We start from the raw sequence: 23917 nt of genomic DNA, 5'->3' as shown, positions 1-23917 counted from the left end.
AAGAGGCCTAACAACAAACAGCTTAGCTTTCAGTTTACTTTGCATTCTAACCTCATTGGATATTTTCTAACCTAATGTTTTTCATACTACCTTTATTCTTTTGGAGGGAAGATAAGTGTAGGTGTAGTAAAAGGGTTATTAAATGCTTAAGGAATTTTTGCTTTGGTTTGGTTTGGTGTTTTGTTTTGTTGGTCTTTCTGAGACAGGGTCTTCCTGTAGCCCCAGCTGGGCTGGAACTTGCTATGTAGACCAGGCTGGCCTTGAACTCACAGAGATCTGCCTGCCTCTGCCTCCCGAGTGCTGGGATTAAAGGTGTGCACCACCACGCCTGTTTTTGTTTCTGTTAGCTGTATTATTAGTAAAGAGCTTTTCCATCTTGCTTGGTATTGAAAATTTTTTCTAAAAATATATGTCTTTGTTTTTGTGCTTATTTGTAAGTGGAATAAAAGGAAGGCTGTCTTCAGTCCATCCACAGTTGCTCTGAACATAAGTTCCTGAGGCTTAGAAACTTGGAGGTGGTAGGGTGTGGTTTCAAATGGACAGTTTAACAGTCACATGAAATTGGTGCATTTTGCTTTTTTTCTCACATAGGTAGGCTATGGGAAAAAAAAGTACCAGTTATTCTATAAGTATTAAGTATTTGTTAAACTTTGGTTATTGTAGTTTACTTTGCTTTGTGTTGCCACTTTACTTTTAGGGCCGTTTCTTGAGTGTCAGCAGAGTACTTGCTGGGCTTGTAGTCTTTGCTCTGCTCAACCTATTGCGGGCGACATAAAGGACAACAGCATTTTACCAGCAAATGTTTTTTTGAGCACCTCATGCATACCAGACCTTGTACTGAAGCATAAGATACAGGATACAGGATACAGTTTGCACTCGATTAGGAAACAAACAGGAGGCTAGGCACCCAGGGATGAGAATTCACATCAGACAGGGCTAAGGCACTGTGAGTTATGGCAAGGCAGAAAAGGACCCAGATGAGGAAATAAATTTTGCAGAATTGAAGAGGTAAAGCTTGAGTATTCTTTCTCCAAGTGCAGTCCTCTGCCTTTTGTCAGCATCTTCAGAGAGCAATTCTTAAACTCAAAGGTCATTCTTCACCTTACAGGTGATTCTCTTACCCCCTGAAAGAAGAGAAACACGGCTAGAGTGAAGAACAAGAAGGGCATTGTGGGGCTGGAGAGGTGGCTCAGCAGTTAAGAGCCCTGACTTCTTGTAGAAGACCTGGGTTCAAATCCCAGCACCTACATGGTGGCTAACAACTGTCTGTAACTCCAGTTCCAGGGGATCTGACACCCTCTTCTGTCCTCCTCAGACATTGCAGGACATAGGTGCACTTACACACATTCAGGCATAACACTTTATACACATAAAATAAAGATAAATAAATAAATAATTTTTAAAGAAAAGTAGTGTAACATTTGGTGCATTAAAGATGTATATAAAGTTCTATGCTGAGGCTGATTGCTATTGTCTATAAACATTTTCATTTAAAAGCTGATTATTCCCCTGTCAAGAAATGATTTCTTCTGCGTGGGGGATGGGCAGACGGGCTAGCCAGTGCTGTCAGTCTTAACCCCCAGATGATTATAAAACAGTTGACAGCCTGTTAACCTTTTATTCACAGATTGTTTTGTTTTTCTTTCAGTCCAAGGACAAAATGATGAGAGGTTCTCGAAGAGGCTGCGTTAGACTCAGAGTGAGTATTCATTCATCTTTATAAAAGCAGTTTCAACAGAAAAAGATAATTTCAATGGAATTATTGAAGTCCAAATTTAGTCCTAATTAGCTTCCTTAATTAGGTGTTGGGCTATATAACCAAGTCTCAGAAATTGAATTTCTTTAAGAAACTTCTAAGCAGTATTAGAACCAGGACTAGAACTGTTGTTTGTATCTGTGATTTAATGTTGTATTCATGACACCTGCTGATTTTTTTTTTAGACTCCATTTTCCAAACAAGGGACAAGGCTGGAAATTCTGTGGGTTGTACAGTTGTGCAGTTCCAGCAATAGAAAAAAAGCTCTGAAAAAATCCTCTCTATGTAGACCAGGCTGGCCTTGAACTCACAGAGATCTGCCTGCCTCTGCCTCCCACATGCTGAAGTTAAAGGTGTGCACCACCACGCCTGGCTGCTTTGCTTTTCTTATTCAGCACTGTGTAATAATGTATATATAGCAGGGCTGGGCAATAGAAATGTAATTTGAGCAACACATAAAGCTTAAACATTTCTGGTAGCCTACAGTTAAAAAGTAAAATTAAACAGATGCAATTAATATTTTGTCTAAGCTGTATAGTCATAATATTGCTATTTTAACATGTAGCCAACACAAACTTATAAGGCATTTAACATTCCTTTTTTCATTCTGAGTCTTTAAATGTAGCACGTCTTTTACATTGAGGTCCCATCTCAGAGGATGTGCTCAGCGGCCGTTTGTGGCTGGCCTTATCCAACGGTGCAGACCTCAGGTTCATGCTGCTTTTTGCTGCTCATTCGTTCCTCCCATAGTTCAAGTCTGAAAGAGAAGAAAGAATGTGTGGCCAGGGATACAGTTCCTAATGAACCATTCCTGTTACTATCTAATATCCTCCCAGCTAGAACTTAGCCTCTGGTAGCTTTCTCTTTTTCAGAATTCTGTTTCAATATTGCTTTTTTCCCTGTCATCTGCCCCCTGCCCCTCCATTTTTGTTTGTTTATGGTGCTCTGAATTGAACCTAGGGTGCACCCTTGCTTTTGAAGTTTCGAATATATTTTTGTAAATATTATTGCCTTTATTAGCAGTTCTTGGTAGAATTGGAAAATAATTCTAGGAAGCTAAATCAGAATGGGGGAAGACTTGCATTGAGACAGAAGCAAGTATGGTAGATTTGTAGAATGAAAACAGGCCTATGTATATTGACAGCATAAAGATTTTAAAAATTCATCTTATGCTTTGTAAAAAATTTGTTTGTGGCCAGGCGTGGCGGTACAGGCCTTTAATCCCAGCACTCCAGAGGTAGAGGCAGGGGGATCTCTGTGAGTTCAAGGCCAACCTAGTCTATATTGTAAGTTCCAGGCCAACTGGGGCTACAGGGAGACCCTGTCTCAAAAAGACCAAGAAAAAAAATTGTGTGTTTTTTTTTTCTTTTCTTGTTTTTGGAGTTGTAGCTCACTGTGCAGCCCAGGTGGCCTTGACCTCATATGTACCAGACCTGGCTTATACTTTCGTATTTAAAATTTTTCCTTTGGTTCCTCTTGTCTTCTTGGTCTAATTGCTTTTCTGAGTACTTGCTATTGACCTTATTCACCATCAGGCTGGTTTTAACTGCTTTTTTGGCTTGAGCTAGGCCCTGTGGTGAGGCTTTGGCTGAGCTATGTTGAGACAGCAGTTTGGCTGCATTTATCTGGATTTAGGCCACTGTCTGTTGTTGCAGTTATTCATTGCTTTTGTTTTTTGGTTTTAAAATGTAGTTTAATTCTTAGCCCTTGTACCTAAAACTGCTGCCCTGAAACCTCTGCATGTGCCCCAGTCAAAATAATGCCTCCTACCTGTCTCCTAAGTCATTGCTTTTTTCATTTCTTTGTAGTTTTAAAGCATGCACCCAGAAACGTTATTGGTTTTTTTTAAGTTCATTTATATAATTTTAGATGGTGTCTTGCTGTGTTGCCAAGGCTGGTCTCAAATCCCTGAGTTGAAGTGGTCCTGCCTCTGCTTCCTGAGTACCAGGAAGGTCAGCAAATCTGTAGTTTGGTTTTGCCAGTTTTCAAATGTGATGTTTTTTGTTCACAATTTACCTGTCGAAGAATTGGACTCTCTGTCCTCTGGAGCTTGCATAGTACACATTCAGAGTGTATACTGGTACAGTTTTGCATGCTCCTCTCTCTTCTGTTTCTGATCTGACTGGTAGCTGCAGCCAGAAACTTAGATCAGACTCAGATTTGATGCCTTTGGCAAGACTGCAGGTGGTGTGCTCTTTAGCAGGAAACAATTCAGTTTTTGTTCTTTATTGATATTAGTAGATGCTAGTGCTTAGTAAGTACCTATACTCATTAACTCACTCCAGGTTGCAAAATAGGGATAGTCTATAATTATGTTTAATTTTATGACACCTCTCTTTTCATCTATTGTCTGGTAACTAATTGTGTAATTCAAATAAGCGGTATAACTACCTTACTATTTCTTGTTTGTTTGTTTTGTTTTGTTTCGGGGTTTTTGAGACAGGGTCTCTCTGTAGCCCCAGCTATGTAGAACAGGCTGGCTTTGAATTTCACAGTGATCCACCTGCCTCTGCCTCCCAGGCACGTGCCACCATGTCCAGCTACTTTACTGTTTCTTTTCACTTACCAGTTTTCAGAATAATGAGTTGGCTTCAGACAGCACCCATTTATATAGCAAAAGAATTGAAAATAAGGACTTAAGTAAATATTTGTGTACTATGATCATAGCAGTATTAGTCACAATAGCCAAAAAGCATGCACTCTAGATGTTTTCACACTGAAAAAAAAAGAAAAAACAAAATGTGGTACCCACAGAGGAATACTGTGATGGATAATCTCAATCTTCAACTTGTTGAGATCTTGAGATCTAGAATCACCTGGAAGATGGGCCTCTGGGCACATCTGTTAGGGATTATCCTGTGTAAGCTAATTGAAGATTGAAGTGGGAAGACCTGCCCACTGCAGATGGCACCATTCCCCAGACTGGGATCCTGGACTGTATAAAAATAACTGTACATAAAGGGAGCTCTATAGAAAGGGAGATGAAACCCTGTAGTTGCTTTTTTTTTTTTTTAAATCTTTTGAGACAGGGTCTCCCTGTAGTCCCAGCTGGCCTGGAACTCACTATGTAGACCAGGCTGGTCTGGATCTCATAGCAGTCCTCCCGCCTCTGTCTCCCAAGTGCTGAGATTAAAGCATATGCCACCATGCCTGGCTCCTTTAGTTGCTTTTGTCTCGGGTCTTTTAGCACAACAAGAAAAGAGAAAAGAACAAAGGAGGGGAGGGGAAGGGAAAAGACAAATATTATTTAGCCTTGAAAGGAAGTTTTGACACATGCTCTAACATGGATGGATGGACTTCAAGGGTGCTATGCTAAGTAAAATAAACAAAATACAAATATTATGATTCCCTATTAGATCTGAAGAGTAGTCAAATTCATATAGACAGGAAGTAGAATGGTGGTTTCCAGGGACTGGGGATGGGAAAATGAGAAGCAGTCGGTTTGCAGGTATGGAGTTTTCATTTGGAAAGACAAGTATAGGTCTGGAGAGGGATGTGGTGATGTTTGCACAGCCCTGTGGAAGTCCTTAATGCCATACTGGTGTACCCTACAATGGCTAACTCACTAAATATCTTGGTATGTTTTACTACCATACACAAAACACACATTGATTATCTTCACAGTTCTACAAGGCAGCTCAATTGGGTTTTCTGCTAAGGATTTACAAGGCTAAAGTCAAGAAGTTGACTGGAATAGGTCCTTATCTGGAGGTTCAGAGAAAGAATCTGTTCCAAGGTCCATTCAGGTTGTTGGCAGAATTTAGTTGCTTGTGGTTGAAAAAACTGATTGTCTCAGGACTGGTCAGATGGCTCAGTAGTTAAGAGCACTGCTTGTTCTTGCAAAGGACCTGGATAGTTCCTAGCACCCACATGGTGGCTAACAATCATCTGTAGCTCCAGTTCCAGGAGATATGATGCCATCTTTTGGTCTCTGTGGGCACTGCACACATGTGGTACACATACATGCACATAAAACACTCAAAATAAAAGTAAATACACCTAAGGTTTTGTTTCTTTTTTTTTTTTTTTTTTTTAAGAAAAGCTGAGGTCTTTCTCTGCCCTCTGTGGCCTTTACTTTTTTTCCTTTTCTTTCTTTTTTTAATTTAATAACCACATGATTAGAAGAAGCATTTCATTACAGCTTTAACGTATACAGTAACAATTTCCAGAGCACAGATACATCTCTTTCAAAAGTGGCTGTAAATTTTTAGGCTCACAGTTGAATTAATACAATTATGCAATATTGAACTCAGTATAAGCCCTGTAAGACATAAAATTGAATGAGTTTTTAACCTTTTAAAAAGATCTCCATTTCATTTAAAAATATACTGGATTTCCTACATTTTTAATGCTACTAATGCTTAGATGTTTGGACATGTCTTTAATCTCTATGTATCTGATTGTTACTAGTCACAGTCAGTTACACTCGGATCCTTGGCACCTGAGTATGGATATAAAGTCATTGGGTAGATTTCAATGGTAATGTTTATCACCTCTACTAATTAACATGAAGTAAATTTTTATGCTTCCTCCTTAAATATGTCTTTTTAAAAAACTTGTTTTTTTGTGTCTATATCATACAGAACATCCCACACAGTCTTATTCATCTATATGCCCACTTTCCAAATGGCACCGTCCCATAGCCCCCCCCCCCCAGCCCATAATCTCTGTCATCCCTGGTACTGTCCACTGTGTTGTCGGCACCCCCAGCGATTCTCCAGTGCTTGTCCATCTGCTGAATCTAGTCAGCTTATCTAGAGAGCCTTGTTTTAGGATGATAAGCTGTTTCTCATCTAGCAGCAATCAGTTGTCAATATTCCTTTAGATAAGATTGGAGTCTGCTGTTCATTTTCCCAGTTCTATGCTAGGTTACTCTCTGGGAGTCTTTTGGGCCACCCTGGCCAGTAACTCATATCTCCTGTCTGGCATTGTTTCTTGTTATGTAGCCTTTAGCTATACATATAGACTCTTAAAAAATTATATTGAGCCAGGTGTGGTGGCGCATGCCTTTAATCCCAGCACTCAGGAGGCAAAGGCAGGTGGATCTCTGTGAGTTCAAGGCCAGCCTGGTCTACATAGTGAGTTCCAGAACAGCTGGGGCTACAGGGAGACCCTGTCTCAAAAAGACCCCCCCCCAAAAAAATTATATTGACCCAATTAATCATTGGATATACTTTCCTTTTGGGTGTTTAAGACCCTACAATTGGATGGCCTTTACTTTTAAGGCTGTGCTTGCTGCCCTCCTTCCCTCCATCTGAAGTCAGCAGTTCATGTCCACTTCTAGTACTTCAGTCCCTCTGACTTCACATTCTGTTACCAGCTGTAGAAAACTGCTTTTAAAAGGTGCATGTGAGCTGGGCATGGTGACACACGCCTTTAATCCCAGCACTTGGGAGGCAGAAGCAGGAGGATCTCTGTGAGTTCAAGGCCAGCCTAGTCTACATAGTGAGTTCCAGGACAGCTGGGATTTTTTTTTTTTTTCTTTTGAGTTTCAAAAAAGACCAAATAAATGGATGATTGATAAATAGATAGGTAGGTAGATGATAGATAGATGATGGATGGAAAGAAAGAAAGAAAGAAAGAAAGAAAGAAAGAAAGAACTTTTGCCTGCACATAGCATGACAGAGAAGAACTTACAGAAACCTGTGTTTGAATACCACGTTTACTCTTTGCTTCATTGACTGGAAGAGGGAGCCTAGTTATATAAACTTTCTGAGTTTGCGTTTCCTCTTTAAAGTAGGATTATAATATTTCTCTTACAGAATTTTGTGAGCCTTAGGCGCCTAGTACATTGATTAGTGGTGTGTATGTGTGATGTAAAAGGAAAGAAGCTTCTGACATTTTGGAAAAGCTACGTGTTCGGGCTGGGGATAGTTTTGTTGGTACAGTGCTTGCTTAGCACGGATGCGACCCTGGGCTCCAGCGCTACGTAAAACCAGGTATGGTGATTCATGCCAACACTCAAGAGTGAAAGAAGTTCAAGGTCACCTGCTACATAGCAAGTTTAAGGCTAGCCTGGAATATATGAGATCCTCTCTAAAAAATAGAAGTAAATAAATAAATTTGGAGAAGAAAAATGTAAACCTAGACTACCTTTTGGCTTCCTGTATAATATCTGGGCAGTTTGTTTAAACTACAGATTCCAAGAGCTACCTTCTAGACATGTTGTTTTAGAGTGACATTCTAGAACCTTTATTTTGCAATAGAGTTTCCAGGCAATTGTGTTGTGCAGTCAAGTTCAAGATCAGTGGTGTAGAAAGACTCAAGAGTACTCTATGGCAGAATCTCAGTGAACCCACACCTCATTGACTGTAACACTGCAAAGTTCTCAATTCTGACTTAGAAATTATGTTTTTATTTGTTTTCTGTGACTGGAGATTGCTAGGAAAGCACTCTACCATTGAGTCACATCTCCACATAAAACACTCAAATGCATAAAACAAAAAATAGTTTTTTCTTTGTGTTTGTTTTTTTGAGACAGAGCCTCACTGTGTAGTTAGCCCTGAATGGCCTGGCATTCACTATGTAGCCCACGCTGCCTGAACTCATGGCAATCCTGCCTCTGCCTCCAGAGTCCTGGGATTACAGGCCCGATCACCCTGTGCCTGTCAGAAACAATTTGACTTTGCTGGATATGAAGTGTATGTAGTGGTGAAGTGGTGAAGGGCACCACTAGATGGTGCCATTGTCTTGATGAAAAAGTAATAGTGGTTGGTGCCTGGGGCCTGATTTCCTCCATGTTTTAGCCAAAGCAAAATACTGGTATTTTCAGGTAATGTCTACAAAATGGAGAAGTAACATTAAAGAAGTGGTGTGATGTGGAGACAAGAACATGGCATCTGTGGAATGAAATTGAAGCTTGGATTCTATATTTAACTCACTACGTGATGATTCTTAGGGCTGGAAAGATGTCTTAATGGCTAAGAGCATTGGCTACTCTTGCAGAGGACCCTGGTTTAGTTCCTAGCACCCACATGACAGCTAACAGCCATCTGTAACTCCAGTTCTAGTAGATCCAATCCCCTCTTCTGGCCTCTTTGGACGTTGCATGACATAGGTGCACTTACATACATGTAGGCAAAACATGCTCATACAATAAATAAGTTTTAAAAGTCTATTGATTGGGGGACTGGAGAGATGGCTCAGCAGTTAATGGCACTGGCTGCTCTTGCAAAGGACCCAGGTTCAATTCCCAGCACCTACATGGTGGCTAATAATGGTCAGTAACACCAGTTCCAGGGGAATCTGACACCCTCTTCTGACCTCTGTGGGCATAGCATGACATGGGTACACCACTTACATACATGCAGGCAATACACTCATACACATAACTTAAAAATTATATATATATCTCTGAGAACTCAAGTTATAGATAGCTGTCAGTTGTGGGTGCTGGGAACTGAACCTAGGACCTCAGCAAGAGTAGCCAGTGCTCTTAATCGCTGAGCCGTCGCCCAACCTTGGTTTTTGAGACAGCTTTTCTCACTGGTCTGGGGCTTGCCGTGTAGGCTTGACTGGCTGGCCTTCAACTCACAGAGATCTGCTTGCCTCTGCCTCCCCAGTGCTGGGATTAAAGGCATGTGCCACCATGTCCAGCTAAAATATAGTAAAATTAAAAAAAAATAATAGAGTCTTGATTAGTTATCATACCATATGCTCACAGAATTGAGAACATCAAATTTGTTAATATATTTAAAAAGTACTTGGGATTGAACCTTTGTACATGCTTAGACAAGCAATCTACCACTGAGCTATTTTCCCAGCCTTTTTTTTTTTTTTTGAATTTGAGAGAAGTTCTTGCTATGTTGTCTAAGCTGGAATTAAACCTACTATTGAACTTATGATTCTCCTGCCTCATCCTACCAAATAGCTGAGATTACAGGCATGTACCACTAGACCTGTGCCACTAGGCCTGGATACAGTAAATACTGTTAATGCAGATGAATCTCAAATTCTGACAAATCCTGAAGAGGTTTTGGAATCACCAAAGTGAGAAGAATTATAAACAGCAAACTGTTAATGTTAAATGTACTGAGTCTTTAAAAACTATTAATCCAGTATGACTTAAAGTAACCCAGTATAGTGAAATGTTTGTGCTTTGAACTTTAGAAAATTTGCATGTATGCCAGGCATGTTGATGCATACCTTTAATCCCAACATTTGGGAGGCAGAGTCAGGAGGCTCTCTGGTGAGTTCAAGGCCAGCCTGGTCTACAGAGTAGGTTCAAGGACAGCTGGGGCTACAGGGAGACCCTGTCTCAAAAAGACAAAAAAAAAAAAAATTGCATGTACATAGTGATTTATCTTGGAGGTGAGAGCCTGTGTTTTACATATCTAACCTGTTGGAAATTTTGTGTAGTTTTTGTGTGTTAGTGCATGAAATCAGGTATGGAATTTTCTATTTGTGGCATCTGGTTGGCCACAAAGTTTTGGATTTTGGAGCGTTTTGGATTTCAGATATCTGATTAGGGAATCTTCAACTTCTATACCATATATCTGTTGTGTCTAGGATATGAGTTGAGTGATTCCCCATGGGAAGCATTCATCTGTTCTCTTTTCACTTAGCTTATCATCGAGGAGCTATGCACTAAACCGTAGTAGATAATTAATACTTTCAGCCTGACTGATACTAATGCTTTATTTCTTTATCTGTGTGACATTTCTCCCTATCTCTGGTAATGAGCTGTATCTAACAATAAGTGGCATCTAGAATGGATACTGGAAAGTAATTTAGATTAATGTATAAACGTAAAAATGCCCTCCTCTCACCCTTAAGTCTGTATCACATAAAATACTATCATTGCGGTCTGCGTCCCGATTCCCTATTGGCAATTTGGGTAACCTCTTCAGAGGATGGTGTGATAATAGGAGGTAGGAATTGGCTCTGCAGTTAGGGTCAAAAGACCCCAAAGAAAAGAAAGTAGCCAATTTCTTGTCTAAAAGTCAAAATGTCTTTGGGCCTCTTAGCAGCATACTCTCCAAAGGCCAATGTCAAAAGTATTTGGGAGCTTTTATCTAATCTCTAAAAGATTTTAGGGTTACCTTTTCACAGGGGAGGAATGCTGGAGTAGCCAAAAGCCCAATAAAAAGAAAGAAAGAGTTCATGAAGTTGTCAGAAAAAACGTGATGGGGAGATATGGGAGGAATTGGAGGGGAGGCAGTGGGCATGGATTTGATCAAAACACCTTACATGCATGTATGAAATTCTCAATAAATTATTTATTAAAAAAAAGAAATACTATCATTGTGTCATTTCATTATAAAAAAGTATTCTAGTGATTTAGGCCGCTCTTTTTAATTTGTAGCTTTTTTTGCCAACACCATGCATTCACTGTGACTTTGGCATTGAAAATGTCCTCCATCGAATGAGTTGAAGACAGTTCATCTCTGTGATTAGAGCATAGAAGTGATTAGTGAGATATTTTCTATATGCTTATATTTCAAAATTATAAATTAAAAATTAAATAAAAAGAAAGTGATGGAAGAGTATAGTATATTCCAGGCAAATGCTAACCACAGGAAAACTGAGAAGCAGCTGATTTCTCATGGGAATCAAATCAACTAATGCTAGACAGAAAAGATTTTAAGAAAAAAAAGTTTGTGAAGGAAAAAGAGATCACCAGAGACCCAATATCCCATAGATAACATTCTTTGACAACAGCAGAATAAGTTAGAAATCCCATAATGGGCTGGGGAGAAAGCTCGGTGGTTAAGAGCACTGGCCCCTCTCGTAAAGGACCCAGGTTCTGTTCCCAGCACCCACGTGGAGGCTAACAACTGTTCAGAACTCCAGCCCCATGGGATTTGATGCCATCTTCTGACTTCTGCAGCATGGGTGCACTTATATACATTTAGGTAAAACACTCAAACTCATAAAATAAAAATAAATGAAAAAAAAATTTTTTTTGTGGTCTTTTTGAGACAGGGTCTCCCTGTAGCCCAGCTGTCCTGGAACTCACTATGTAGACCAGGCTGGCCTTGAATTCACAGAGATCCGCCTGCCTCTGCCTCCCTAGTGCTGGGATTAAAGGCGTGCGCCACCACGTCCGGCATAAATGAAGTATTTTAAAAAAGAAATCCCTTAATAAAGCAGTAGCCTTTACCTCCTCACATATGTTCTTCTGAATAATTCATCAGTCAAAGTAGAAATCACAGTGGAAATTGTGAAATATTTAAACCAGAATAGAAATGAAGGGGCCAAATGTTAATGCCACATCCAAAGAAGCCTGTGATTTATAACCTTAATGAATATATTATAAAAGAGATTAAAAATTAATGAGCTGAACATTACATTAAAAACTTTAGGAAAATAGGGTGGGTGAGATGGCTCAGTAGTTAAAGAGAGCGTGCTGCTGTTTCAAAGGACCAAAGGTTGGTTCCTAGAACCCATGTTGAACAGTTTACAACTGCATGTAACTCCAGATCCAGGGGATCCAAAACCCACTTCTGATATCCATGGACACCTGCGTGCACATGCACAGACATACACACATACATACATACATGTAAATAAATAATAAATTAATTTTTAAAAATTAGAAAAATGAGTGTCACTAAAAAAGTGGAGGAAAATGTCAAATGGAATATGTTAATGAAATAAATATTAGCAAGTAAAGCTGATTTTATGTAAAAAGATAATGGAATAGTCTTAGATATTTTGGGAGCAAAACTCCCCACAAAGGTACAAGTAAGGAATACAAAGACTAGAAAAAGGACAGGAATATATCTGTCATTGAGCTTAAAGTTGTCAGCTGCGCCTGGTGGCACATACCTGTAATCCTACCTGTTGGGAAGGCTGAGGTAGGAAACTCAAGTTTAAGGTTTGCTTGGGCTATTGAGTGACTTCAAAGTCAGTCTGAGTAACTTAGTGATACCTTGTCTCAAAATAAAAGCAAAAAGAGAGCATAGGATGTACACTAGGTATAGAGTGCTTTCCAAGCATTTACAAGGCCCCAAATTCAGTCACTAGTACTACTGTATAAATAAATAAATTAACTGATAGAAAAAGAAAAGAAAGATACTATTGTCAGCAAACTACTACAGAAACAAAACCAAACCAAACCTTTGAGGTTTTTTTTTTTGTTGTTGTTGTTGTTGTTTGTGTTTTGAGACAGTGTTTTCCTGTAGTTACAGCTGGCCTGGAACTTGTTTGGTAGACCAGGCTGATCTCCATCTCACAGATATACATCTGCCTCTGCCTCCTGAGTGCTTGGATTAAAGGTGTGTGCCACCATTGTGCCCAGGGGAGAAAAACAACAACAACAAAAAACCTCCCAACAACCTTGTGTTCTTAATTTTTTATTTTTTAATTGGCTGGAAAGATGGCTCAGTGGTTAAGAGCACTTGCAGTTAAGAGCACTTGACTGGAGTTCAGTTCCCAGCATCTAGATGAGGCAATTTACAATCAGTCTATAACTCCAGCTTCAGGGAATCCATCACCCTCTTTTGGCTTCCATGGACACTGCACTCATATACACATACCCATGCACAGACACGTAATCTTTTTTAAAATTTTTAAAAAATTGTCATTTTGCCAGGTGTGCTGGTACATGCCTTTAATCCTAGCAGAAGCAGGTAGATATTTGTAAGTTTGAGGCCAACTTGGTCTACATAATGAGTTCTAGGCCAACCAGGGCTATATAGTGAGACCTTGTTTTGTTTTTGTTGTTGTTGTTTTAAAAAAGAGGCTTTTGAAGCCAGAGTCTTATGTAGCTCAGACTGAACTCAGACTCACTATGTAGCTGAGGATGACTTTAAATTCCCAGTCCTCCTTGCTCTACCTCACAAGTGCTGAATTATAGATGTGTGCCACTCTCTGGATACAAAAATCTTTTGCTGGGGCTGGAGAGATGGATCAGTGGCTAAGAACATTAGCTGCTCTTCCAGAGTACTTGGGTTCAATTCCCAGTACCCACATGGCACCTAACAACTGTGAGTAACTCCAGTTCTAGGAGATTTGACACCTTCTGACCTCTGCAGGTTTGCACACACATGTTGCACCTACGTACGTGATGGCAAACATTCATACACATAAAATAAAAATAAATTTAAAAACCTTACCAATAAATCTGAAAAGTTTACATGAAAACGATTAGCTTTCTAAAATTACAGTAAATTACCAGTATTAATTCATGAACGAATAGGAAATTTGAATAACGCTGTACTAGTAAAGAAAGCAAAACCAGGTGCTGGAGAGAGGCTCAATGGTTAAGAACACTGGCTACTCTTCAAGAGGACCTGGGTTTGGTTCCCAGCACCCACATGGTGGCTAAAAACCATCCTTAATTCCAGGGATTTGACCCCTTTTCTGACCTTCATGGGCATTGCATGGTATAGGTGCATTTACATGCATGCAGGCAATACACTCATATACATAAAATAAAAATAACTAAAATATTAAAAAAGGAAACCAAAATCAGTAGTTTCATCAATTTTATGAAACTGATATAGCATTAATACGAAATTGAAAAACAATTGTTTTGTTTTTTGAGCAGGAGTCGCCCTGTAGCCCCAGCTGGCCTGGAATGCACTGTGTTAGACAAGTTGGCCTCAATTTCACAGAGATCCATCTGACTGCTTCCTGAGTGCAGGCAATAAAGATGTATACTACCACACCTCCCTACCATTTTTGAGAAAGGGTCCCCCTATAGCTCCAGCTGACCTAGAACTCACTATGTAGACCAGGCTGTCCTAGAAGTCATAGAGATCCACCTGCAATTTTAAAATTCTTTTTATTTATTTGGTCTTTTTGAGATAGGGTCTCCCTGTAGTAGGGCTGGCCTGGAACTCACTATGTAGAACAGGCTGGTCTTGAACTCACAGAGATCTGCTGCTTCTGCCTCCTGAGTGCTGGGAGTAAAAGCGTGTATCACCACACCCGGCTAGGATGCTATTTAGTCAAAATACTTACCATATTAATAGATCAAAAGAGGAAGATTACACAGCAAGTTTGGAGGCAGCAGTAAGCAAAATAAAATATTTACTTAAGAGTAAACAAGTTAACACAGACACACACACACACACACACACACACACACACACACACACCACAGATTTGCAGTGATGAGGATTGTACATGACTAGGCAACTGCTCTACCACAGAACTACATTCCAAATCCTCGAAAGGAACATCTTTTTCTTTTCTTTTTCTCTTTTTTCCCTCCCTCCCTCCCTTCTTCCTCTCCTTCACCCCCTCTGTTTCTTTTCTGCTTTTTTTTTTTTTTTTTTTCCTTTTTAAAAAGGGTCTCCCTGTAGTCCCAGCTGACCTGGAACTCCCTGTGTAGACCAGGCTGGCCTTGAACTCACAGCCTCTGCCTCTGGCTCCTGAGTGCTGGGATTAAAGGCATGCGCCACCATGCCTGGTTCTCTTTTCTGTCTTTTTAAAGACAGGTTTTCTGTGGTCCAGACTGGCTTTGAATGTGCTATGTAGCTGAGGATGACCTTGAACCTCCCTGATTCTCCTTGATTCTCCTGCCACCTCCCAGTGCTCCAGTGCTGGGATGACAGGCATATGCTACCACACTCAGCTACATATGCACATTTTTTTTTTTTTTTTGAGACAGGGTTTCATTATAGCCCCAGCATGGAATGCACCGTGTAGACCAGACTGGCCTCAGTCTCACAGAGATCTGTCTGCTTCTACCTCCCGAGAACTGGAATTAATGGTGTAGGCCACCATGTCTAGCTTAAAGTGAATACTCTTTTTAAATTTATTTATTTTCATTTTATGAGTATGAGTGTTATGCCTGCATGTATGTAAGTGCATCCATGTTATGCAGTGCTGTGGAGAACAGAAGAGGGCATCAGATCCCCTAGAACTGGAGTTAAGGACGGTTGTTAGCCACCATGTGGGTGCTGAGATCTGAACCTAGGTCTTCTGCAAGAGCAGTCAGTACTCTTAACCACTGAGCCATCTCTCCAGCCCCCAAAGTGAAATTCTTTTACTTAAAAATTTTTTTTATTTTATTTTATGTGTGTGAGTGTATTGTCTGCATGTATGTGAGTGCACTCATGTCATGCAATGCGACGGAGGTCAGAAGAGGGCTTCGGACTCCCCTGAAACTGGCGTTAAGGATGGTTTATAGCCGCCATATGGGTGCCGGGAATCGAACCCAGGTCCTCTGCAAGAGCAGTCAGTGCTCTTAACTGCTGAGCCATCTCTCCAGCCCCCAAAGTGAACATTATTAACCTGATAAAGATAGTTTGCTAATGAAACAATATATTTTTCTTTTTTTTTGCATCTGTGTATGTGTGTGATATGCATGCTCACATGTGTGTAGGTATGTGTGTGCATGTGTGTGGAGGCCTGAGTTTGACATCTGAAGTCTTTCTTATTGCTTTCCACCATATTCATTGAGGCAGGGTCCTTCAGCTGAACTCAGGGCTCACTACTTGGCTATAGTAGGTACCTAGTTTGCTCTGGGGATTCCCTGTTTCTGTCTTGGGTGCCCTTGTTTTGCCTTCAAGTGTTGAGATTACATTTGGGGCCAGCACATTCATGCTTTCTGGAAATCCAAACTGTAGTCTTTTTAAAAAATTTTATTTATTTATTTAATTTTAGGTATATGAATGCTTTGCCTACATGAATATAAGTGCAATGTCCATGGAGGTCAGAAGAGGGCATCAGATTCCCTGGAACTGGAGTTACAGATGGTTATTAGCCACCATGTGGGTGCTGGGAATCGAACCTGGGTCCTCTGGAAGAGCAGCCAGTCCTCTTAACTGCTGAGCCGTCTCTCCAGCCCCCATCTTTACCAAAGCTCACAGCGTGAGTACTTTAACAATTGAGCCATCCTCTCAGCCCTGCATTCTTGGTAACATCAACAGCAAGATGGCCTACATTTGCTGCTGCCTTATGACATTATACTTTGCAGGTCCTAATAATGTTGTAAGACAAGAAAAAGCCACAGATAAAAGACTTGGTAGGGAAACTTAGATTAGTATTTACTAATATTTCTATATAAATGATATTAGAGGTCTTGGCATATGTGGTAATATAAGAATAGGAAATAAAGAGGGGCTAGAGAGATGGTCAGTGATTAAGAGCACTGGCTGTTCTTCTAGAGGACCTGGGTTCAATTCCCAGTGCCCACATAGCAGCTCACAACCGTTTATAACTCCAGGTTCAAGTGATCTGATGTCCTCTTCTGGCCTCTGCTGGAATTGCATGCATGTGGAGCATTTAATACATGCAGGCAAACATCCACATAAAATAATTTTTTTTTTAAAAAAGAAGCAAGGATCAGAAGAGGTTAATAAAAGTTAGTAGCATTTATGGATAACATGATTATATGTGTAAAATCCACAAGAACCTACAGAAGGGCTGGTGAGGTGGCTCAGTAGGCAAAGGTGCATGCTGCCAATTCTTATGACCTGAGTTCAATACCTATGACTCACAAGGTGGAAGGGGAGTGTTAGATAAAAAGGTGGCAGGGGTCGGGACCACCGCTAAACAGAAACAGAGAGGACTCAGGCAAAGCTAGAGTTTAATGGGTTTGTTGGGGCTGGTCCTCAACTTGGATGTGAGGAAGAACCAGCAGCCTAATGGCTGCAGGAGGGTAGCTTATAAAGGGACAGAATGCAAAAAAAGAGAATATTTTTCTGCTGTTTGGGGCTGTTTTGGGGGCTGCTTGCTCAGGGAGGGCATGGGGTCTGTACCTGGTGAAACTTATTGAGGAGGAAAACATCTACTGTAAAACATGTTTTGTACAATTACAGGGTTCCAGGAACCAGGGCAGCTAAGGGCTTTCGAAAACCTGTTTGTCAGCCTGTGGAGCGTGCTCTGGTGATCACAATACATTGGGCCATGAAATTCCTGGAGCTGATTTGTTAACTTGCAGGTGTCTGGGAGATGGTTGACTCAGTTCCTCTTAGGGGCCTTATGGTTTCTGGGTCTGGGGTCGCCTGGATCTGAACCCTATCAGGGAGAGGCAACACACACGATAAATAAATGTGTTAAAAAAAAAAAAAAGAACCTTGCCAGGCATGGTGATGCATGCCTTTAATCCCAGCACTCCAGAGACTGAGGGAGGCAGATCTCAAAGAGATTGAAGCCAACCTGGTCTACGTAGTGAGCTCCAGGCCAGCTGGGGCTACAGAGAGACCCTGTTCCAAACCAAACCAAACCAAACAACCAAACCAAACCCACCTACAGAAAAATTATTAAAGTAGCCTTGAGCAAAATTTTTGTATACGCGATTAATGTGCAAAACCAGCAGCATTCTTCCGTATTACTCATAATTCATCAGGGAAAACAAAGAACTGTGTTTGCAGTATAGGTAGACTTCTAAAGTATCTAGGAATGTGTTTTACAAGATAAGTGCGTTCTCTTGAGGGGGAAAAATGATAAAACATTGAAAGCATAAGAGGACCTAAATAGCATCAGAAGTACCACAACCAAAGAGCAAAAGCAGCCGTGGGCCGGGGGCATTGTGTCCAGTGCATGTATTTGACAAAGGGTTAACACCTAAAAATAATAAAAATTACAAATAAGAAAAAAAGAAGCTGTTTGTGTGGTGCACACCTTTAATTCGAGCACTCGAGGGGCAGAGGCAGGTGGATCTCTGTGAGTTTAGAGCTAGCCTGCTCTACATAGAGAGTTCCAGGGTAGTCAGGGTTACATAGTGAGACTCTGTCTAAAAAAAAGAAAAAGAAAGTAAGTTGCTTAGTAGTCTATTAAACAATGACTAGAAAATTTAGTGAATACTTGTTGGATCAGTGAATGAATTGCTAGCCTCATGCTGAAGCAGGCCCTCCATGGAGCACCTTTTTGAGAGTGGCTTGGACCTCAAGCTTTCCTGCTTTCTTTTACATTCTGACTTCTTTTTCTTACATCTTGCATGTTCCTCCAGGGCACAAGCATAGCTTACTCCTTTTTATGTCCAGAATAGTCTTCAGTAAGTTTGCTGAAGTGGTAAATACTGCTCATCAAAGGGCTTTGGATCAGTAATTGCTAGAATTGACATTGAACAAATGATTTTACCCCTCTAAGTCTGAGCCTGCCTACTTTCTTTCTTTTTTCTTCTTTCTTTTCTTCCTTCCTTCCTTCCTTCCTTCCTTTCTTCCTCCCTCCCTCCCTCCCCCTCCCCCAGTCCTGTGATTTTCATCTTTCCTTCTTTCTCTCTCTCTCTCTTTCTTTCTTTTTTTTTTCTTTCTTTCTTTCTTCCTTTCTTTCTTTCTTTCTTTCTTTCTTTCTTTCTTTCTTTCTTTCTTTCTTTCTTTCTTTCTTTCTTTCTTTCTTTCGACAGGGTCTCCCTTTAGCCCCAGTTGGTTTGGAACTCACTATGTAGACCAGGCTGGCTTTGAACTCCAAAGAATGGAAAGGTGAGATGAACCATAGGCAAGAGGCTTGGGTGACTGAATAATCTTGATTAGAAGGGAATTAGAGAAGTGGTAAATACTGCTCATCAAAGTTCCTAGAGTAGGATGTGGAATAGAAAGGGGTTGTTACTGTTTTAGAGAGAGAATGGCGATTCCTAGAGGGGAGAGACCTGAGAAAAGGGATGGAATGAGTGGAAGGATATTTATTAACAAAAGATAGGTGAGACCTCTACCTAGAAAAGATAAGCATTGTTGCAGTTAAAGAATATGTCACCTAGCGGGGGTCCGAGGTAGTGTGCTGCTGTGTGCGGGTACACAAGCATAGAACTTGTCTAGTTCACTCTAAAAATTTTAAAAGGTCAAGAGGTACCACTCGCATATTATTTCTTTTTCAGCCAATAAATTGGCCCTAGTAGAAAGGTGACTGTTTTTCGCCTGCTCCTTTGTGGAGGACTATGACTGTGGTGATAATTTAGAATGTAGAAAGGCCAAGGAAAAAAAGTGGGAGGACTTATTTCCCCCATACTGAAATGTAAGAAGATATCTAGAAAATAATGTAGGAGAGTATTATCTTAGCCTTTGTACTGAGAATGACTTTTTATTTAAAAAAAATTTGTAGACAAAATCTCTCTGTGTAGCTCTGGCTGGTCTGGAACTTACTATGTAGACCAGGCTGGGCTCACACAGAGATCACCTGTTTCTGTCTCCCAAGGGCTGGAATTAAAGGTGTGCAACACCACGCCCAACCAAGAAACACTTCTTGAAAGGACATGGAAATCAAAACTTTTTTATTTATTTATTTTTTTGGTCTTTTTGAGACAGGGTCTCCCTGTAGCCCCAGCTGGACTGGCACTCACTGTGTAGACCAAGTAAGAACCAATATCTAGGATATAGCAAGAACTCCTACAAATGATTAGAAAAAGATAGTTCAGTGTTTTCAGTGGGCAAGAAAGGAAGACCCTGTCTCAAAAAGACCAAAACAACAACAACAAAATGCTAGTGGAGATGTAAAGCAGTTTAAACTAGTATACAGCTGATGATCGCTAACTCGCACAACAGCTTTTGGAAGCCTTGACAGAGTCTACTGACCACCATACGTATAATCCTGTGACCCAATAAGTTTACTCCTAGATTTGTATCTAAGAATAGAGGTGTATGCACAAGAAACAGTAGCCACAGCAGCATTACTCTAGTGTAAAGCTGCAGCAGGATGCTTATGTGGAGGAACTGGTAAGCAAATTGTCCATGGCTGTCCAGAAGCATACAATATAGAGCTAGGAAAACAAGCAAATAAAAAATCCTCAATGAACTCTGCTACCTGCCTGGAAACAACTACCCACAACATGTGTGGATTTCACATACATTTTGTATGAAAACAGATACAAAAGAAGATGAGAGTTCATTTGTATAAAGTTCAAGACAGGCGGAAGTAATTTGAAATTAAAAGACTAGCATTTACCTTTTATTGTATGTAAGGGCATTCTGATTACCACATCCGTCACTCCAGTGATCCTCCTGCTTGATTTGGCTGCTCTGGCCCTTCCTTCCTCGGAACCCCCTGTGCATCCCTTCTGAAGTGGTACCCTCCTTGGCCTTCCTGCTAGAGGAGAACTGTTCTGTGGTCAGGGAGCAGCTGCTAGAACCTGCAAACAAGCTTTTGAGAAGAGCATTTGCCTTTGACATGGAGGATGATTAGGAAGAGTAACGGGGGAGCTGCTGTTCATTGACATTGTGTTACATTTCAAAATAATGTTTTCCATCCCAGGCCATGCTGAGCAAGTCGCCCATTGTTCTCGGTCTCTCCCTGAGCTGGCTCTCCCTGGCAGTGGAGACCCTGAACCGCAAGGCCAAGGTGGCCCAGGCACAGGTGGTGCTGGCGGTGAACATGAGCATGGCGTGGGACTGCAGGACATGCTGAGGACCAGCTTGGGGCCTTAGGGCACTGGGAGGATGCTTGTTTCTGGTGCTGGAGACATCAAGCTAACGAAATGCAAATTCAACAGCCAATAGCCTTTTTAAGAGCAAAAGTGGCCACAGCCCAGGATGACATAACTGATGATGGTACTTCCAGCATCCTTATCATTGGGGGGCTGCTGCAACTGGTGGACCTCTGCATCTCTGAGGGTCTTCATCCCAGAATAACAAGGCTTTGAAGCTGTGAAGGAAAAGGCCCTCCAGTTTTTGGAACAAATTTGGAGAAATGGATAGAGAGACATTTATCGATGTGGCCAGAGCATCTCTATGAACTAAAGTTCTTGCTGAGCTTGCAGATGTCTTAATAGCGCCTGTAGTGGACTCCATTTTGGCCATTAAGAAAAAAGATGAGCCCACTGACTCATTCATGGCTGAAATTGTGGAGATGAAGCATAAGTCTGAAACTGATACAAGCTTAATCAGAGGGCTAGTTTTAGGTCATGGAGCTCAGCATCCTGATATGAAGAAAAGAGTAGAAAACACATACATCCTCACATGCAACGTGTCCTTAGAATATGAGAAAACAAGTAGACTCTGGTTTGTGTTTTTTTACAAGAGTGCAGAAGAGAAAGAAAAACTGTAAAAGTGGAATGAAAAGTCATTGAAGACGGTTAAAAAAATAATGGAGCTGAAGAAGAAAGTCTGTGGTGATTCACATGAAGGATTTGTTGTTATTAATCCAAAGGGAATTGACCCCTTTTCCTTAGATGCCCTTGCAAAAGAAGGCGTAGTAGCTCTGCACAGAGTGAAGAGAGATATGGAGAGGCTGACTCCTGCTTGTGGTGGGGTAGCGCTGAATTCCTTTGATGGCCTGAATCCTGTCTGGGACATGCAGAGCTTGTGTATGAGTATACACAGGGAGAAGAGAAGTTCACCTTCATTGAGAAATCTGACAGTCCCTGTCCTGTTACATTGCTGGTCAAAGGACGAAGTAAACACATACTGACTCAAACCAAGGATGCAATGAGGGATGGCTTGAGAGCTGTCAAAAATGATGATTGTGCCATCCCGGGTGCTGTGGCCATATTAGATACAAGCCCAGTGTGAAGGGCAGGGCTCAACTTGGGGGTCCAGGTATTTTGCAGATGCCTTGCTCATTATTCCAAAGGTTCATGCATAGAACTCTGGTTTTGACCTTCAGGAAACATTAAGTTCAAGCCAAACATTCAGGATCAGGTCAGCTTGTTGATGTGGATTTGAACACAGGTGAGCCAATGGTAGCAGCAAAAGTAGGCATATAGGGTAACTATTGTGTGAAGAAACAGCTTCTTCTCTTCTGCACTGTGATTGCCACCAACATTCTCCTGGTAGAAAGGAATTTTCTTTTCCCATATGACAAAAGGAGAGAACACTGGTACTATTCAAATTACAATATTGTAAAATCATAATTACAGTATTTTTATTATACTGTTAAACACATAAAGAAGGTCCTTTTTACCCACTGAACAAGGTGTCTTAGCTGCAGTGATACGAAATTACCTGTTTAGACGAACGTGTCGTCTACCTTCTTCCTTAAATGTTTGAAAAATTGTGATGATTTGACTTTCCTAAACTGGGCATGGTTGTGTGTGCCTGCAATCCCAGCACTTGGGAAGTAAAGTCAGGAGGATGAAGTTTGAAGGCAAGTTGGGCCACACGAGAACCCGTCTTAAAAGGAAAATAACAATTGTTTTCTTATGAATGTATTTTGAATTTGCAGTTCCCTGTTTAAACATTTAAGTTTTATGCTACTGTAAATCAAAATTGGGTAATTTATGTTTTTTTTGTTTTTGTTTTTGTTTTTGTTTTTGTTTTGTCTTTTTGAAGCAGGGTCTCCCTGTAACCCCAGCTGTCCTGGAACTCACTATGTAGACCAGGCTGGCCTTGAACTCACAGAGATCCGCCTGCCTCTGCCTCCTGAGTGCTGGGATTAAAGGTGTGCACCACCACGCCCGGCTTAGGTAATTTATGTTTTTTAAAAAAAAATCTCTAGTAAATACATCTGAGTAAAATTTAAAAAATAATGCTTTCCAAGAGACTATGTGTAAAATATTTAGCTTAATGCCTCTGTTGAAAATGTTCAATAATTGGCAGTCTTAGCTTTTCACTGATTTTCTTTTGGAAAGGCAGCACTGCCCTCTACCTTGCCATGCTGCAATGCTTATGATTTCTACAGTGATTAAAGTGTTCTGTATTTGTGTCTATGGAATATGGCCTGTGTGACCTAGGACATTTTTCTTTTCTGGTGTTGGAGACTGAACCCAAGGCCTTATGAATGCTGAGCACTGCTTTGCCACAGAACTGCACCTTCAGCTCCAATTAATTTAAATTTTGCTTAATTTTCATTATAATCAAGGCTACAGTATCAAACAGTGAGGATCCAGGGTATTGCCATGGGAAATAAAGTTTATTTTTGATCCAATCAAAATACAGGGAGGCCAGTGTCAGGTGAATTGTACATACCTATGTTGAAGGATACGCAGGCTACTGACAAGATCTAACCGGAATGGGAGACTGTTAGCTAAGTTCTAAAGTGTTCGTGAAGCCTTATGGTAGAGGAGAGTGTTAGGGTCCATGACTCAGTGGGTCTCTTCAGGAGAACAAATGCACGAGTATGGAGATGCAAAAATCAAGCAGAGTTTTATTAAACCAGCTAGCTGGGGCCGACCGTCCTTCCAAGACACGCAGGTCTGGTTAGAGCGATCGACCCTGAGGCAATTTTAGGTAAAGATTATATAGGCTCCCACAACTGTTACACAAAAGCCTGCGTTTATACAGCCAATAGTTTCAAAGCAAGCGTTTCACAAACCGATAACTTCAAAACAAGAAAAATGTTACAACTCCCTTCAGGTGTCTCGATCCGGGAGGGATGGGTGGTATGTGCCTGGCA

At 40.8% G+C, this 23917-nt stretch overlaps 1 protein-coding gene and 1 pseudogene across 6 annotated transcripts in view; both read left to right on the top strand.

Annotated features, from left to right (window-relative positions):
• The window catches only part of Osbpl9 (oxysterol binding protein like 9), a 176597-nt gene that overhangs the window by 33892 nt on the left and 118788 nt on the right, over positions 1-23917 (top strand). For all 6 annotated transcript variants that reach the window (XM_008828455.2, XM_008828452.2, XM_008828451.2 and 3 more), the window contains exon 2: positions 1649-1699. Coding sequence is in view for 5 of the 6 variants with exons in the window: in XM_008828452.2 (XP_008826674.1) it covers positions 1649-1699 (51 nt within the window). In the remaining variant the exon portion in view is untranslated. The remainder of the gene's footprint in view (positions 1-1648; positions 1700-23917) is intronic.
• Positions 20843-22436, top strand: LOC108490607 (annotated as a pseudogene).

Source organism: Nannospalax galili, unplaced genomic scaffold, assembly GCF_000622305.1.
Source record: "Nannospalax galili isolate Female #2095 unplaced genomic scaffold, S.galili_v1.0 scaffold713, whole genome shotgun sequence".
In the NCBI taxonomy this organism is placed as follows: Eukaryota; Metazoa; Chordata; class Mammalia; order Rodentia; family Spalacidae; genus Nannospalax; species Nannospalax galili.
The sequence above is the reverse complement of the archived record's forward strand: the minus strand, read 5'-3'. Positions and strand labels throughout refer to the sequence as shown.